Source organism: Pituophis catenifer, unplaced genomic scaffold (assembly GCF_029215685.1).
Source record: "Pituophis catenifer annectens isolate HBS135680 unplaced genomic scaffold, rPitCat1.0.hap2 SCAF_6, whole genome shotgun sequence".
In the NCBI taxonomy this organism is placed as follows: domain Eukaryota; kingdom Metazoa; phylum Chordata; class Lepidosauria; order Squamata; family Colubridae; genus Pituophis; species Pituophis catenifer.
This window is the reverse complement of record NW_027256886.1, coordinates 56,874,128-56,893,018: the sequence shown is the minus strand read 5'-3', so window position 1 is coordinate 56,893,018 and position 18,891 is coordinate 56,874,128. Positions and strand designations below refer to the sequence as shown.

At 37.2% G+C, this 18,891-nt stretch overlaps 1 protein-coding gene across 1 annotated transcript in view; it reads left to right on the top strand.

Annotated features, from left to right (window-relative positions):
- The first annotated feature begins 214 nt into the window (after positions 1-214).
- The window catches only part of CPXM2 (carboxypeptidase X, M14 family member 2), a 100,328-nt gene continuing 81,651 nt past the window's right edge, over positions 215-18,891 (top strand). Inside the window, exon 1 of the mRNA XM_070944870.1 lies at positions 215-554. Coding sequence (XP_070800971.1) covers positions 215-554 — 340 coding nt within the window. The remainder of the gene's footprint in view (positions 555-18,891) is intronic.

Genomic DNA, 18,891 nt, shown 5'->3' with positions numbered 1-18,891 from the left:
AGACTTTGCTCTTCACCTTGGATTTTACTAGCAAATAACTTTCTTTCTTTCTTTCTTTCTTTCTTTCTTTCTTTCTTTCTTTCTTTCTTTCTTTCTTTCTTTCTTTCTTCTTGCTTCTTGCTTCTTTCTTTGCTTACTTGCTTTTATCTTTCTCTCTCCACTTAAATTTAGTCTGGAAAACTGCAAGGCTACATTGTTTCAGCACAACATAAACATGATGAAACAGATTCCCATTTTCAGGAAGATATCGTTTCTTCAGTTCTACCTTGTTTTTTGTTATTTTGATCTGGTACTGCTTGGCTTTATCACGTGGGCTCTCCCCATGGAGGACCAGGATTACTACCTACAAGAAATCATCAATAGGAATCATTATTATTCTTATCCAGATCCCAATGAGGACTTGTCACCTTTCACAGAGCAACCAAGAGAAAAAGACATGAAACCTTCTGCAGAAATAGAGGTATCTCCAAGATTCAAACCAGGCAAGAAAGAGTACAAATCAAAGAAAACTATCAAACCAAGAAAGAATAAATCAACTCTGGAAACACCACCAGGTAACTTTCTTCCTTTGCTTTCAAATTTAACATTCTAGATTGGGTCTCAAGGGTTTCCAATAAGCATAACTCATACATAATATGGCCTCTTATTGCAAGTAAACAAACAATTTGTTATTAAAAGCAGCTATTATGTTTACAGGGTAGTTTCTCTCAAAACCTAGTAATCCTCTCTACTCTTTTAGGAAGACATAGCCTTTCTATTACTCTTTCCTTGGTCTCTTCACTTAAATGTTTTCAAAAAAAACTTTTTCTCTGTACCCAGCTTCCTTTTCTCAATTGCAGATGACATCTGCTTTTCTGTTTAATATAGATATACATATGAACAAAGTTTTATTGTGAAATTCATAGGGAAGGAAGGATATGAAATTTCTTTCTGGAACAACATGTGGATTTTGTCTTATCTCATATGAAAGCTCTGCTCAACAATGATCAAAGAGGATATTAGACAAAATTCAATTAATATGAAATGAAAAACACAAACAAACAGATACAAAATAAAAGACTGCGGTCCAAACGAGTTTGGACATTCATCTCTGATTTTAGCAAATATATTATCATTTAAGGTTTTAATGGGTTAATTTTAAATTTTTTAGATTTTAGTCTTTATTTTTATTGTGGCTTGTGTTTTATTGTTGTGAGCTGCCCTGAGTCCATTGTGAGATAGGGTGGCATATAAACCGAATAAATAAATAAAATCATCCTCACCATCCTCACTCTTTCTATATAATGACATTTAAGATTTTAAGTCCTTATGTTGCTACACTATACTAAGACACCTGAAATACAATGTTTTGTCTTGATTTTTTCAGGTTCTGGTTTCATTTTTTTGAAAATACATTTTTATATTAATTTTGTTCTTTGTTTTATTTATACAGTCCTGTAAAAAAAGATGTTAAGTCTTTCTAACAACAAACAGTACAATGTGTTTACAAGACAGTAATAAGACCGTAACATTTGTAATGCATCATAAAAACTGTCATATACAACCACACATGTATCAAATATTAAAAATAATATATTGAACAAAAATAAATGAATGGATTTCTTCCTATCAAAGCTCTCAATGTGCTAATAATGTGAGCGCAAGAGTTTTACTGTATTACTCCTTATACTTTTCTTTGATTTCGTTCCTGAACAACATGCTTAAATGCTGGACAGTTGGCCCAAGAGTCTGGCACTGTAGGACTCTTGGAATGTGTTGGCACATCATGCACTGTTACATAACAATTACATCTTGAAATGGTGTCTTGTTGGATTAGTCTCATCTCAGCAAAAGACTTTGTGCTGCTGGAAGTGGAATGACAAATTACACTTGCCTCCTCAGGTCCATCTCTCTAGCTGAAAACCAGACACATTAATATGCTGTTTTAGACAGCAATGTAAAAAGCATTTCTGCTATCCTTAAATGGTACTTCTTTTGGCCTAACCATGCAGGCAGCCATGGATCTTAGTATAAGCAATGGGAATCCTGCCATTCCTTACTGTACAGCATCTTCAGGAAATAATTACTTTGTGCACAGGTGATTTTTAGAAAAGCTCTTGTGTTGATTGTTTGGATAGATTCTTCTGGACAAACAAATTTCAGAACAAGCCTAGGGATATTGTTTACACAAAGGCATAAAAGTGGAGAATCATGTAGATAAGCAACAATTAATCTTAATTGATACTTTTGGTTCTATTTGTAGAGTTAATGGTCCATTTCTGTAATAAGGTATTTAAGAAAAACAGTAAATTAAAGGCTAAAGAAAATAATTCAAGTGGCAAACATTAAAAATGCCCTCCATTTCTTTTTTAGCTTGATGGGGCTAAATGCATGTTAAATTAATTAGGTGTTTGTTGCAAGCAATCAGTTGGGTCTATGCTAGAATGAATCAAAGCCAAGGGATAAGAATTAAGAACATGTGATTTGCCCTTTGGTTGACAGCTGTTACTGATCATTAGTTTGCTTTGAATCAGAAGTGGACTAAAATTTATAATAATCAGAAAGTTTCAGCTTTTTACAGGCAATGCTCACTTATGATTAGTGTACTTCAATAAAGATAGAAATCTTGAATGTAACTGTTGCAGACATCACAGGAAATGGATAGGTTTTGCTTTAGTTTCATTTCTGTTGACTTGAACAAGAAATTTATTATGATGGGAATTTACTCACATCCAAAACAATGCCAAAAGAGCAGCTTCCTGCTTACATGGTGTTAGTTATGTTATGCAATAATCAGAAAGATTATAGAAATAGCAGCTTCCCCCAAAGTCTATCGACTGTATTCTTGTAAACTGTAATAAATTTGTTCTGCATCAGAGTGGCAAGAAATCTGAATGACCAACTTCTTGGGGCCAGTCATTGGCTGAAGAGGGAATGAGGGTTGCCATATTGGTATGAGTGTCATGGCCATAACTACCTTTCCAAGTCTTGGAAGCTTCATGACCACATAACTTTGGATAGCTGGCCTCCTTTTAATATTTGTTGAGGTCTGCAATTTTTATTTTTGGAACCCCATGCTGATAATGGGCAAAGTTAAATAAGAGATCAGCTCTTCTTTCTTCTCTTTCTGTTTCTTTTTCCAAAGTAAGCTGCTAGGGGAGGAAAGTAGCAGTCTTGCCAAAGGTTTGATTTGATTACTTGCAGAAGGCTTTTGAAAATAATTTCATGAACCACAGAATCTTTATCTGTGCTGTATGGGGTGAGAATTAAAAGGAAGATTTGGCAAGCATCCTTAGCCAAGGATATAAAAGGCTGCAGGATTGAGGAGAGGAAACCTGGATTCTCCTAACACATGGAGGACCAACTTTCAAAAGATCAGGGGCCATTATTCAGTAAGGGTATTCAGTGTTGCAAGTGACATCATGGAAAAGTTGGTGAAGTTATAGCAAAGATTGACATTCCCATTGTCTTTTTGGTTATTTCTTATCAGTAGTTACATTTCCCCCCTCTTCTTTGGAGCTGAGAGTTACAAGCAGGCATCTGAATACAGAACAACAGACTTGGAAGGGACCTTAGAAGTCTTTTAGTCCAATCCTCTGTTTAAGCAGGTGACCCTATACCATTCAGTTCAAGTACCATTCTGGTCCAATCTCTTCTTAAAGCCTCCAGTGATAGAGCACCCATAACTTCTGGAGGCAAGTCATTCTATTGATTAATTGTTCTGTCAGGAAATTTCTCCTTAGTTGGATCTCTCCTTGATAAATTTCAATCTGTTACTTCTTGTCCTGTCCTCAGGTACTTTGGGGAGGTTGACCCTTTCTTCTCTATGACAGGCTTTCAAATATTGGAAGACTGCTATCATGTCACTCCTAGTTCTTCTCTTTGTTAAACTAGACATACCAATTCCTGCAATCCTTCTTCATATGTTTTATCCTCCAATCCCCTAATCATCTTTGTTGCTCTTCTCTGCACTCTTTTTAGAGACTCAACATCTTTTTTGTATCATGATGACCAAAATTAGGCGCAGTTTCCAAGTGTGGTGTTACAAAACAGTATAAATTGGCACTAACACTTCATGTTAGTGAAGTGTTAGTGACACTTCATGTGACCCTGATATTATTCCTTTGTTGATGCAGCCTTCTGTAGGAAGGGTCTTTTGGCAGTGCAACATACTGCTGATTCTGGAAAGAAACCCTTCCCATTCACACATTAAAGAAACTTCCAACTTCACCCAATGGAGTCTGAATCAAACTGCCAAAATTTGGTGACAAAATGGTATAATGATGGCACAATTCTAAGCCATTTTGGGGTGGGTGTGGGAGGTTAAGAGTGGAAATGGAAATGAGAGGCCAACTTTTCTATTTTCACCTGAACTTTTATCATTGTTTTGCATGAAAATTTCAGAATGTAAACTTGGGGTGCTGTGCTGCAAATGGGGTGTAGCCTATGAGTAGTAGATTGTCCACCTATCCTAACATATCTGAGGCCCATGAGAAGGAGAACTGATGAATGAGATTTACACCAATATGATCCGCCAGTGTCGTTTTCATTATTCCATCCATATTGACCGGCTTGTACATTCTATGACTCTAATCCTATCACACATGTGCACCCTTCCATGCCCTTAAGAAGAAAAGGGAAAGCATTCCTTCTTTTCCTGACACCTTATAAAATAACTATCAGGTATCCTTTAGAAAAGAAAAATAAATGACTCATTTCTTCCCATTCCCTCTACTGCTCACCAGAGAACGAATACAACAATCCTCTTTTTAAAAATTTAATTGTTCTCCAGGCTTTTTCAACATTTGTTGAACTTGCTGGCTGACTTCATTTGGGAGGTGGTGCTCCAGTAAGCTGTGAAATGTTTTGGAAAGAGATTTATTTCCTTCCTGCTGACTGGAAAATGGAGCGGGGAAGAATGGAAGAAGCAGGTTAAAAAGTATTCTTCTGGTAGGTCACTAAGAGTGTAGGCCTGGTTAACAACATTGAAAAAAACATTACCTGCTAATCAACTCTAGAGGTTGAGTGATGTTTTAAGTTGAAATGGAAAAAAATAATTTCATATTTTTATCTTAGTGGCCTGATGTTCAACACTGTATTTTTTAAAAAATATCAACTGCCTGAGAGCTAGGCTTCCTATCAAGTTATGAACATATGGAACATATTGTGAGAAATGTGTGCATCAATGGATAAATGTAATTTATTGTCTGCAAACATAGACCCAATAAGCTTTCAACTGGTGGGTCCATATTAGCAACTGTTTCCACATCCTCTATAAATCAGGCCTAGCAGTGATGTATTTCATAAGTAGGCACGCTGGTGCTTCCCAGATATGTTGAATTTCAATTCCCTTCTCATTTAGCATGAAAAGTGCTAGGGGACTGTGGAAACTGTAGACCCAAACATCTGGAAAACATCTGCTTCATATGCGTCATAGGATTATGGGGATGATAATTGAGATGATGGTACATGAAAGGCTTTATACATATTTAGGCAATATCTCCTAAATCCCAGTTGCCAGATGCTACATTGCTGAATGGGAAAGAAGTTGATGTTCAACACATCTGGAAGCCACCAGGTTGCCTAGGTCTGAAATGCATCATTTTTCATCCTGATTTATACAGGATGTGCGAATAGCTCTGATATGGGGCCACCAATTAAAAGGTTATTGGGTCTATGTTTACATGTAATAAATGACATACATCTACTCATACATACATTTCACATGATATATTCCTTAGATGTACAGCTTAATACAATGACCTAGCTCATATCATTGTGACCATTAGCCTTGCAAGCAGAAGATGATGAGAAACATAGTCCAGCAGCACTTGAGGACTCAAATTTGTAAAATGTGGCAAGAGGTTGTCCTGTCCTCCATTCTTTACAGCATCCTGATCAGAGAACTACCCAACCATAACATACTCTCTTTGCTTTTTATATAAAGATTTTCTTGGCAGAGGAAGATCGCATAGGATGAATTCTGTTTTCAATCCAAGTAAGCCTAAGACAAAAATATCCAGCCTGCATTGCCAGATGTATTTCATTTAAGGGAACATTCTTTATTCTACAATGCTTCCATGCCAAATGTTTCTTTTCCATAATATTACCTTCCGTGTCCACAAAAGGCATTTCAAACCACATGATGTTACTAATATTTTCAGCCCCTTGAAAAGCCAAAATTGCAAATTTTTATAGAACAATAAACAATCGTTCTCTTTATTGTAGACATGCCATTATCCCACTTAGGCTGGGTCAACTGGGAATTCTGAGAGTTGTTGTCTCAGGACATCTGCAGGCCACCTGAGAGAAGAAGGATGGTGAATGTCAAGAAACAGTCTTAGGGAGTAAACATCCAACTTAATAGCATCCTTAGCTTTTTGTGTGTTGTGCTGCATGACAACAAAGCCCTTTTATTTCATAGTTAAATAATATGCACTTTAAAGGACTTTAAATACAGGGAGTCCTTGACTTACAACCACAGTTGGGACAGGAATTTCAGTTATAAGTTGTTGGACTCATGGCATCCATATGACTGGATCTGATTTTTTGCAGTTTTTACAGTAGTTGTTAAGTGAATCACACAGTTCTCCAGCAAATCCATTTTTCTGAATGGGTCTTTTTTGCTGTAAACTGGCAAAAAAACCTATTGTAAACGTCTCAAATCATGTTAACATGACGTTGGGATGCTGCAACCAACTGTAAATGTGAGCTGATTGCCAAGTGTCCATAAGGCAGTTATGTGACTGCGGTGTGTGGGTGGGCAGGAACACACCCAACCATGGGTAAAACACCCTTTCTGAGGTCATGTAATTTTGAAGTATCATTAAACAACTGTTCATATGTTGAGTATTATCTTTATAGTTTAGAATGGGAAGCCTCCATAGAAAGGAGCATGCACTACTTAGTGTACAAGATATGCTACATCCTACTTAGAAAATGCTATCTATTTTGTTCTCAACCATTTCTTCACCCCGGACCCCTTTTAAATACCTTTTGTCATCATGGACCACCAAGACTTAACTCAAGATTTAAATCATAACATTTCTTCAAGCCTCTGCGGAATTCCTCTGATGACATCACTGCCCCCAGGGTTCCACAGGTTGAGAACCACTGACATAGATGATATCCCCTGGGCAACCTTTTCCATTAAAGGCCCCATTTCATGAGAAGGTAATCTGGGGAAAAGACCAAAACCAGAAGAAGTCAGGATACACCTTCTCTCCTGACATACGTTCTTCTGCTTTCTCACACAACATATTTATATAGCTATCCAAATAGTAATAGAACCCTCAGTGTTTAAGAAAAGATAATATCTAATATATAGATCAATTAAAAAAACAATAACTTGAGGCAGTATTAAAAAAAACCATACCAATATGATGTACCACATTTTGGTTAACAAATCTCTGGAAGGAGGTTGAGATTCATAAGGGAGACATCATGACAGAGATGGTATGCTCCACCAGAATGATATCACTTCATCTAAGAGAATGGGAGAAAGTCTGTTTAGCTGGCTCTAGTGGAACAAGTAGAAACCACAGGGGGCAGAGTTATGGGTCACAATAAAGATTTAGACCCTGAGTCTGATTCTGACAATGGTGTGCCAACTGAGTCTGTGGATTGTCAGCCTTTGGAAACTTCAAGCCATGATACATCTGAAGAGGCTGAGGAATCCCAAGCATCTCCTGATCAGCTGGAGCAGTCAATGATGAGACACAACCTCCAAGCCATAGATCTTGATGCATGCAGTGAAAAGCAGAGCTACCCCAGTCCATGAGGCTTCTCACTAGGCAAAGGTCGTGACCTGAGTAATTGCAGCCAGCTGGCTGCAGTCATATTTATGTAGCTGCTTTGCCTTTTTATTGAAAACAATCAATTGGAATCCTAGTTTATGACTCAGGTTCCTGTGTTTACTTACTCTTGGACCCTTGACTATTGGACTGGCTAACTAACTGACTTGGCACTTTGAATCCTGCAATGAATTTGGACCATTCTGAATCAACCAAAGCTTCTAAATACCATTCAAGAACAGCCCCGCAGAGACTGCATTGCAACAGTCCATTGCTACCACTTTAGAGTCACTCATCCAGAAAAACTGTCTTAATCTGCAGCCTAGAAGGAAAAGATAAGTAGTTTTACAAACAGCTTAAAATAAACTCTCACACAATGATTTTGTAATTAGATAAAGGCTCTGTGAAATTAGGTTAACAAATGTTTCAGATTCTAGGACTACAGGCTAACAATTTCTGTCATACCGCCCTGAACTAGATTTAGATCCAGACTTTTCTGCTCTTTGAAATTGCAAAGCAACAACTCATGGTTTGCCTATTTCACTCATCAATTTCTTGCCACAAATTGTTCCCCCTATAAAAACAAGACCTCCATAGACATATACATTTTTTAAAAACCTGAAGGAACAGTACATGTCTGGAGAAAGAAAGAAATGGCTAATGAGTAAATTTCAAACTGAGGGGTGCAATGGATCAGGGATTAAACACACTGAGCCTTGCTACCTGGAAAGCTGGGTTCAAGACCTGTGTACTGTGCGACAGGATGAGCTCCTGTTACTTGCCCCAGCTCCTACCCACATAGCAGTTTGAAAGCATGAAAATGCAAGTAGAGAAATACCCCTTCAGTGAGAGTATTCAGTGGGAGAGGTAAGAGCGTTCCATGTGCCTTGGTGTACAGTCATGACTATGGAAGGATCTTCAGACAATGCTTTCTCTCTTGGCTAAGAAATGGAGACGAGTCACACACAGCTGGACAAGGGAAACCTTTACCTTTAAATTTAAAACTACAGAAAGGCATGTATGGAATAAAACAGGATTCTATAACTGGATGGATAGATTTCAAGACCTCTTTCAGGAATTTTCTCCATCCTATAATAAAAAATTATGGGAAGGAACTCCATTTATTGTATGGATGATGTCCTTTCACTCATTTGTATCTGTCCTGAGTTGGGATAGACTTCTGAAACTCTTTTGCTATGGTGGTTGTTAGAATAATATACAAACCCACATAATTAAGATTTAAAATCAAGCTTGAAATATTCATGAGTAAACATTTGTCATCAGAAATTTGGCTCCCAATTATGAGGAAAGATGCACTTAAAACAAAAGACACACAACAGGAGGTTCACCTTTCAGCGTGATAGTCCTCTTTTTTTGTGTAATGCAGATGAACTCTAGAATAGAAGAAAACTCTATTGGCCAACATTCTGGAATGTTTGGGCATTCCAGAAGACCAACACTAGTGTTGAAGATACCTGGTCTCTAGTTGTTTCTCTTCTGTCATTTGCTTGATCAACTATTCCTCCTTTCCTCAACCCCCTTTCTTTATATGAGAAAAAAATAAATAAAGATGAAAGTATGTTCCAATAATTAGAAGCCTGTCTGGTTCAAAATCTGGGCTACTTCCTGTCACAAGGAACTCAGCAAATTGGGACACGTTGCAATGGAAAATGCTAAAACAAGGTAACAGCCACCTATTATGAGATTATGCTGAATAGGGTTTTATATATAGAGATGTTATAATGTTTGTTTGATTTTTTTAAAAAAAGTTTGTTCCAGGTGGATGAAATGGAAGTGTTAAGTGAAATAGTAAAAATATTATCCTGAGTTCATAAATGATAGAAAATTACTGAGAAGATTGAACTGTAATTATAAATTTATCTTCCCACAAGGTAATTAGCAGAGATGACAAATCTGTTTATTTCCGTCTATATCACTTCCATGTATTTTCAGGCTCAAATCTGTTCCATCTTATTTTCATCTATTTTTTTATATAAATGTGTATTTTTGAATGTTCTCTAGTATAAACATTTTGTACTAATAATTTCATTTTTGAATTAATTATTTCTGATATTCTTTCTGAACAACTTTTTCTCATGCAGGTATGATGCACATAATTGTCCTTAATATGCATTTTTGTACATGTTTTTATACACTTGAAAATTTATAGGAATGTGCAATCTGGAAAATTTCTTCCCAGCACCTGCTTTAAGAAATGCAAGATTAGTTCACTTAAAATGCAAGCAGAATGAATTCCCTGCAACACCCCATCAATTTTATTTATACCATTCTTCCCAAATAAAGAATGATAGCTATCCCAAAGAGCTTGCCTATTTGAACAGGTTTACCACTATTCTAGGACAAGATAAACTTTTCCTTCTGGTTCCTAGACTTCTCTTCCCAAACTTCCTCATTTGTTCAGGCATTCATCTCAGGGGTGAAATGCTCCTGGTTCGGACCGGATCGCCCGATCTGGTAGCGATGGCAGTGGATGGTTCGGAGAACCGGTAGCAAAAATCCCTGCGCCCCCCCCATGCCCAGCTGAGCGGCGTGATCATCAGAGGCTGTTTTTTTTAACTTTTAAAAGCATTTTTTCTACAACCTCTTTGGCCAAACAAATGCTTTTAAAAGTAAAAAAAAAGCCTCTGATGATCGCGCAGCTCAGCTGGGATTGTCAGAGGCTTTTAAAAGCATTTTTTTCTACAACCTCTTTGGCCGAAGAGGTTGTAGAAAAAATGCTTTTAAAAGTAAAAATAAAAAAAGTTGGCCATGCCCACCCAGTCACATTACCCCCCCAAGCCGGTAGTAAGAAATTTTAGATTTCACCCCTGATTCATCTATATATGGGATGGTTGAAAATAGACATGGTGAGGTTATCCAACAGTGGCCAAGCGAGAGATATACATTTATTGTGACTTATACAGGTAGTCCTTGACTTATGACCATAATTGAGCCCAAAATTTCTGTTGTTAAGTGAGATATTTGTTAAGTGAGTTTTGTCCTATTTTATGACCTTTTGTTCTGCCCCAGCTACGGACCCCAAAGAATACAGCACATACAAAGTTTGTACAAAACTTAATTTACTAAAATAACTCAGTCTTTTTCAAAACAAAGGTTGTTAATAAACTTTCTTGACAGACTACAAGACAGACTACAAAGATAAAGTAATCACAATCTTACTAAGGTTTGCAGAAAGCCCAGAAGCAATCTGCAGAGAATCCAGATTCGAAGTACAGTGAACTAAAGTTGTTCCCTACAAATTGCTTCAATCAGCGTTCCTCCTTAAATAGGCTAAGGGAGTGGCCAATTAGTCCCAAGCCTTACTCTCGAGGAAACCTCCTCCTGAGGAGCCACTCCTGCCTTTTTGCAGCTCTGCGCGCCCGTGCATCGAGAAGAGGCTCCTCCTCTTCGTCCTCTTCACTTAAAGGAGCTTCTGGAGGTTCTGAAGGCCCTGGCTGAATCTCTGCCTCTGGCACCATATCTTCTCTAGTCTCCACATTGTCCGACTCGAGTGCCAGCTGCACAGGCTGCTGGCGCAACACCACACCAGCCCCCTCACTGTCAGAGTCAGCTACAATCCGCACAGGCCGCTGACGGGCCACAACACCTTTCTTCCCACAGCTGTTAAGTGAATCATTTTAGTTGATAAATTAGTTACACGATTGTTAAGTGAATCTAAGTCACATTTTTTCAGGGCAGGTGTAACTTTCAATGGTCACTAAATGAACTGTTGTAAGTCAAGGACTACCTGTACTTTTCAAGGACAATAAGAGGGAGGATTATCATGGTATGATGATAATATTGATTAAATGGAAAGAAGAGAACTTTTAGACAAGACTTCATACTTTTGGGTTCCTTCCTTGACTGTATTGCTGATGTTTGGACCTACTAAAATATGGCACCACTTCAAATTTCAGTGCCCTGATCGCTGACGGTTCTTAGCGAGCATATTGTTTGGCATACAGGTAGTCTTTGACTTACAGACGTTCATTTAGTGACAGTTCGAAATTACAAAAGCCCTTCAAAAAAAGTGTCTTATGATCGTTTTTCACACCATGGCAGCTTCCCCATGGTCACATGATCAAAATTTAGACAATTGGCAAAATGGTTGCAGTGTCCCGGGGTCATGTGATCTCACCTTTTGTAACCATCTTACAAGCAAAGTCAGCAGGGAAGCCAGATTCACTTAACAACTGTGGCAAGAAAGGTTGTGAAATGGGGCAAAACTAACTTAACCACTGTCTTATTGAGGAACAGAATTTTGGACTCAGTTGTAGTCATCAGTTAAGGACTTATACCTGTATACACATTGTATGGAGCTAAGGCTGGTTCAGCTTTAGTGTCTCAGCATCTACCAACTATTGGCCTATGAAGAACATTTTGTCTCCTTGCCTGAATATAACTAAAACTACTGTATCTTTACAAACATGTACAATTGCTGTAGTCCTGAAGGCTGAAGTCATTGTACATCTTCCTACCAGGAAGATACCAGTATGTACCTTCTCTTCCCTCTATACAAGCCTAGCCTTCATGGGTTCTAATAAATATCTGAGCAGAGATCATAAAACAGCGTAATTTCACTGAAACATAGAACAACCATGGCCATTGGAAGAAAAGGCTTTCGGAAAAATTATTTTTGCTGCATTCCAAGCCATTTTGTAAAATATCTTAAGAATGTGGCAGAAATATATAGGCAGATTTATTCATGGCAGTCCTTAAAAGGAAAATTAAGGGCCATAAATGAACAACAAAACCCTGATTGAGGGTTAAGTATTTAGGATTAACATGAAATATCTTGCCCTTGTAGCTCTCATGTTAGCCAGTTACTAACATATTTCAAAGAATAGTTCTGAGATTTTTGGTTACCAGTAATGTATTCCTTGGTTTGTTAACTCCATTGCAAATTTCTATTCTGCTCTGCTGAGGAATCACATGCTTGTTTTGATTCTGGAGATCACTGCCAGATAAATCAAAAGCTCCTATACTTTGTGCTGACTTCAGCAGCACATGTGCTAAAAGCCCATATACTTTGCAGAAAATCTAAATTGGCATCTTAAGTACTCTATGCATATGTGAAGGAAACACAGTTTCTTTGTTTGCTGCCCAAAATGTATTTAAACCAAATCTATAACTGTGTTTCAAAGAGAAATTAGGAGGTCTGCCATGTTTTTCTACTTAACAGTTGTAAAAGACCAGTTCCAGCTTTCAGTTTGTTTGCTTTTGCAATCTTTATTATTGCTATTACTCAAGACTTAAGTAATCAGTGCTTTCAGATTAAGTTTTGGAATACCCTTATGGGAATAATTTGTTTCATTAACCCATTAGGAAAAAAATATGGTGTCATGTGTTCAAATAAGTTGTCTCTTGCCAATAAACTTTTTATGCCACAAAGCACTGAGCATATTATCTTACACAAGTAGTCCTCAAACTGCAACAGTTCATTTAGTGACCCTTCAAAATTGCAACGGCACTGAAAAATGTGACTTACAATTGTTTTTCACAGTTATGACTCCATGATCATGTGGTCAAAATCCAGATGCTTGACAGCGGGTTCATATTTATGACCTTTGCTGTGTCCCAAGGTCATGTGATCACCTTTTGTAACCTTCTCTCAAGCAAAGTCAATGGGGAAGTCAGATTCATTTAACAACCGGCTTACAATGCAGTGATTCGCTTAGCAACTGTGGCAAGAAAGATCATAAAGTGGGCAAAACTCATGTAACAAATGTTTCAAAGATTAAGAACAGAAATTTTGGTCTTAATTGTGGCTGTAAATCAAGGACTACCTCTATAAGTTCACACATACAGATGTGATACTGGAAATATGATGCTTGTGTGGCATGCTTAGATGTCTAATGCTATGTCTGATTCAAGTCAAGAACCATATTCTGCAATTTATGGGTTAAGTCCAAGCAACCAAATGAGAGATGGTCTTCACTTAACAATCACTTGTTCAGCAACCATTTGGTGACAATAGTGCTGAACAAATGGCATTTACAACTGGTCCTCATACTGAGGATAGTTGCAGCATCCTCAGTGTTACATGATTGTATTAGCAACCTTTTCTGTTGACTTCCTATTGGCAATGTCAATAAAGAAGCAGAGAGAAAGTTCCAGATGGAGACAAATAATATTGTACTTTATGAACATAATTCTTAATTATGGAAATTCAAGTCCTAATTATTATTGTTGAGTGAGAACTCCCCTTAAGTCTAATTTATGAGGTAGGTTTTACATGTATTCCATCTGGTATAGAATTACAACTTGTACCTCAGTTTACTTGCCTGAGTAGTCACATATAGGATCATTCATCCAACTTCCTGCTGAAATTAGACTTGGATCACATCTATGCATCCCTTTAACTTCATCTAAAAGTTGCCTACTTAACTGTTCTTCAGGGATACTTCTCTCTGAGGGAGCCCTTTAGAACTGAAGCTAATGTGACATTATCCATAGCATAACATAAATCTTGTTACCTAGAGTATGTGATGGGTGAAGTTTTGGTGCAACCAAACTGATGACACAATAGGGAATTATAACTTGTAAGCTCCCCAGAGTCATCTTGTAATGGACAATGGATGACATAAAAATGTAATAAATAAATATAAAAAAATATAAAAAAATCCACCTGGATGCTTTTTGCTGGCATGCCATCTCCCTCTACTCACCTGTGGTAGCTAGAGATGGACAGGTAGATCATGTGATGGAGGTGATAGGGGCCACTTTATTCTTAGCTACCAAACCTCTCAAATGGCAAGTTGTCAGGTTGTGGACTGCTTCGGTGTATTGTACTAGCTCCATGTACAGTGTGTTGATAATCAAGCATGCATTCTAACTTCCTTACTACAACATTATGTGTACATCTGTATCATTGTTTGTACTTTAATTCAGTAATTCAGGCACTTTCATCTTCTAATCATCACTCTCCAATGTTAATAAAGAAGGTAGTAATTTGGTTTCCAAAGTGAGAAGGAGAAGGGCATTGGCTTCCTTTTACTTCAAAGAACAACTTGTAGGAAACTATATTTTTTTAAAAAAATCTCAAAAACTAGTCTCTGCTTGACACAACAGTAGGATGCATAAACTCCAAATTAATGGACCCTGAATAGAGCAGGTATGTACTTATAATTTTATCTTGGGATGCAGTTCTAGGCTTTCTTATCTTAGAGCACACATTTCTTTTATCAGGCAAGTGTTGCCTAGCATAGCTCCATAGCTATTTTGAGATTCTTCCATTCAAAAGGAGCACATTTTAATCCTGCAGTTTGCAAGCTTTTTTCTTGCTAAGATTGCTTCTCAGCTTCTTTATGTTGCTCAGATTTCAATTTTTACAAAGTTTAATATTCTGGAAGCTGTCCAGTGCAAATTTTTAAGAGTTATACTTATAGTTCCAAGAGGAATCTAGGATGCTTCCTTATGGTCTGAATCAAGTTCTGTCTCTGAGACTGCCAGGGCCTTGTTTTAATTGGTGGAAAATAAGCATTGATAATTATTAAATTAACATGCTTTAATATAGCATTTTAACAATGTAGCATTTTGATCATGGTGCCCTATTAAATATATCTCTGCCTTTAAAGCACTTGAGACAAAGAAAATTCAAATCCAAATAATTCTGACACAAAAATATTGTTTAAAATGTTTAAATTGAAATAAAGACAGCAGAAGGGGGGGAAAAGGAAAAATATAAAGGACAATAAATCAAGCAAACTGCCTGGGAAGCTAAAATTTAACAGACTGTTTAATATTATAAATGCATCTAGCATAACAAAATGAAAGAAAGAAATGTCAAGAAGCTAAACCAGAAATCAAAAGAATTTCAACTAGAGCTCACAAAAATAATAACCTAACCTTAATGACTACCGAACCTTGTGAGAAAAAGAGAGTCAATTGCTTCTCAAACTCAAATAACTGTTGATGAAAAAAATGATAATATATCTTTAGCATCAGAAGATTCAATCATGGTTAACCCCAAATGCTGTAAATATTGGAACACCTTTAAAATACTAAGTTGTTGGTATATTCTGAAACCAAAATTTATGCCCAATAAATTGCTTTACATGAATTATTCCAAATCAGAGGGAATAGTATTTCAACTGAAACAGAAATTACCTTGAGTTCAACCCTTGCAACATCTAATTCCATTAATTACTATAATTTATGATTAATAAGGTAGAGCAGGTATCCAGAATCTTTGGGTAACTATTTGCAACTGGGTCACACAAATGGAAGGCAAGTGCATGCGCTTGCATGCACATCCCCACTTGCACAAGTACTCCATTTGCATGAGATGCAGGCGCGTGTGCACGCCACTCGTGCAAATGGACATCTTTCCATGGAACCATCCCCTCTCCTCCCCCCAGTCTGCAAAGCTTGAAAGGCTGGGGAGCTCTGAGGTAGAGTACTTATTTTAAAATTATTTTAAAGCAAGAACAATTTTTAGATTCAAAACAGTGGAAGTGGTAGGTAGCATATTTGAATTCAATAATTCTATTTCTTATAAATTTATGATAGTGTGCCATTTTTAAAATATAAGCAAGTGTACATCAATTTTTCTTCTTCTTCCTAGTGTATTCCCACAAATGCAGGGTCCACTTTTTGGGTCATTGAATGCCACTTTGCACAGTCAGCTGTGTCTCCAGGGTGCAGGCCTGCGGCTTGCATATTTTTGTTGATGATGTTTTGTCATCTGTTTTGGGCACCCGTGAGGTTACCGGCCATTGACTTCTAGTTGGTAGGCAGTCTTGGCAACAGTGGAAGGTGCTGCTCTCAGGATATGTCCATACCAGCAGAGCTGGCCTTCTTTCATCTTCTCTATAATTGGTACCACACCAAAATGTTGTCGAACGGGGTCATTTGTGATGTTGTCAAGAAGGGATATCCAATGGAGCATTTGCATTTCCATGGCATGGAGATAGCTTTAGGTCCCTGTTGTTGCTGCCCAGCATTCAGTGCCATACAGTGTAACAGGGTGGATGGTTGTCTTATAAATCTTAGATTTAAGATGAGTTGGCATTCGTCTCTCACATAACAAACCAGTGAGTTCTTGTCAACACATCCAGGCTGCATTTACACTTCCTGTACATCACAGCAAGTATACATCAATTGTACAAAGCTAAAAATTGACTATCCAAACCATCAGGGAAAGTAATTAACCAAACAAATCAAGCATCAAAATGCAATAATGTGCTAAAAGGATGTTCTACTTAGTAATATGTTTAGTTCAGCCCCCTGTACAGGTTGGAAAAGTGCAACAACTCTGACATCAGCTTCTGGCATGAAGTCAAAATGTACAAGAGAAACAAAGAGATACCAGAATAGATCTAATACTGAGTCTGCTTCAAACTATCAACAAATGAAATACTTGGAGGCCAATAAACTAGGTGGTAACATAGACAATCTACTGATCTTTACAAGTAATCCCAAATCCATCCAAAACTTGCAGGTGAATAACTTTAGAAACTGAAATCACTGTGTCATTTTTGATAAATAAATATTATTAAATCATATCTATGTTGAAGATTGGTCACTTTTGAAATATTGTATAGCACTGAGTATGCCATTTGAAAATAATTTCCTGCAATATTGTTTGTTGGTATAATGATATCTCTTTTACTCAATAGTTAAGTAATTTTGATAATACTGTACTCGCTTAAGGAAACTGGGTGCAAATTATTTTCATTTTCACAGTTTATTGTTACTGTGATTTATTTTAAAGACATTTAGAACTTTCAAAGTTGGGCATAACAATACAGCTTTATTTGGGAAATTATTAACATAGGGACTAAACCAGGGGTCTGCAACCTTAAACACTCAAAGAGCCATTTGGACCCGTTTCCCACAGAAAAGAAAACACCGGGAGCCACAAAACCCTTCCCATGCCTGACTATTTCTTGAGTGGCCACAAAACTAGCATATGTAGTTGAATTAAACTTTGTTTTCTTCTGAAACTTTTCTTTTCTTGGATTTATCCATGGTTGGCCTACCGGGGGTTTGAACAGCTCAATAAATCACCTGCTGGCGGGTGTCGCACATTGGCGGTTGTGATGCATATTTTGAGTGACAGGGAGCCGCAGCAGAGGCCTCCAGAGCCGCAGGTTGCTGAACTCTGGACTAAACAATAAATACTTTTACAAAAGATTGGAAACCATTTATAGACTTTTTCATTGAAAATGGACAAAAATGAACTGGTGATTTGTGGATTTGTGGATTTTAAAAGATTGAATATGGGAAGAAAAAAAGTTTATGATGTAATTCTACAGGGGAAGAAATGGTAATGTTTGTTTCTGCTACAAAGTATCTTTTTCTTCCCTGTTTTTTCTGTTATCTTTTTCTTTCTTTATGTATACTATTTCCAGTACCTTTTCTTTTATATTTTTCTCCTTTTCTTTAGATAATCTTTCATATTTATCTTATAATTATGCAAAAACTTTCATTTAAAAATATCTCTACAGTTCATTGGCTTTTCTCAAATGGATATATCCTATTGTCTTATCTTGAGAGCTGTGGTAGCACAGTGGTTAGAATTCAGTATTGAGGCTAATTCTGCCAAGTGCCAGTAATTCAATTCCCACTGGCTCAAGTCTTCCATCTTTCCGAGGTCAGTAAAATAAGGACCCAGATTGTTGGGAGCAATATGCTGACTCTGTAAAGTGCTTTGAGAAGGCTGTAAAGCACTGTGAAAAGGTATATAGGTCTAAGTGCTATTGCTATTGCTATTGCTATCTTGTCTCCATTCTCTGAAATTTTGTCTGGACTTCACCTAGACTAGATTGGGTGTACCAACTTCTGCAGTCCAGTGGGAGTGATATAAAACATTTATATGCCCAAATGGAGATGCCTCTGTTGAATTCCTAAGCCACTTGCTCTTTGCTCTCCACAAAGGGAATCTTGGAAAATATATAGTATATCTATCCCATTTTAAAAACCACACTGTTAATAACACAGTGCTTAACTGTCACTTCAATCTGACAGAATCTTGACATATTTTTCCAGGTTGCCAGATTTTGTGTCATCTGTATTTATCTATGACTGAAGATCACTACCAATTTTGGTGACTGTGATCTGTATTATTGTTTCTTTATTAATATATTTTATTTGGTGTTATTTTTTTATGCCTACT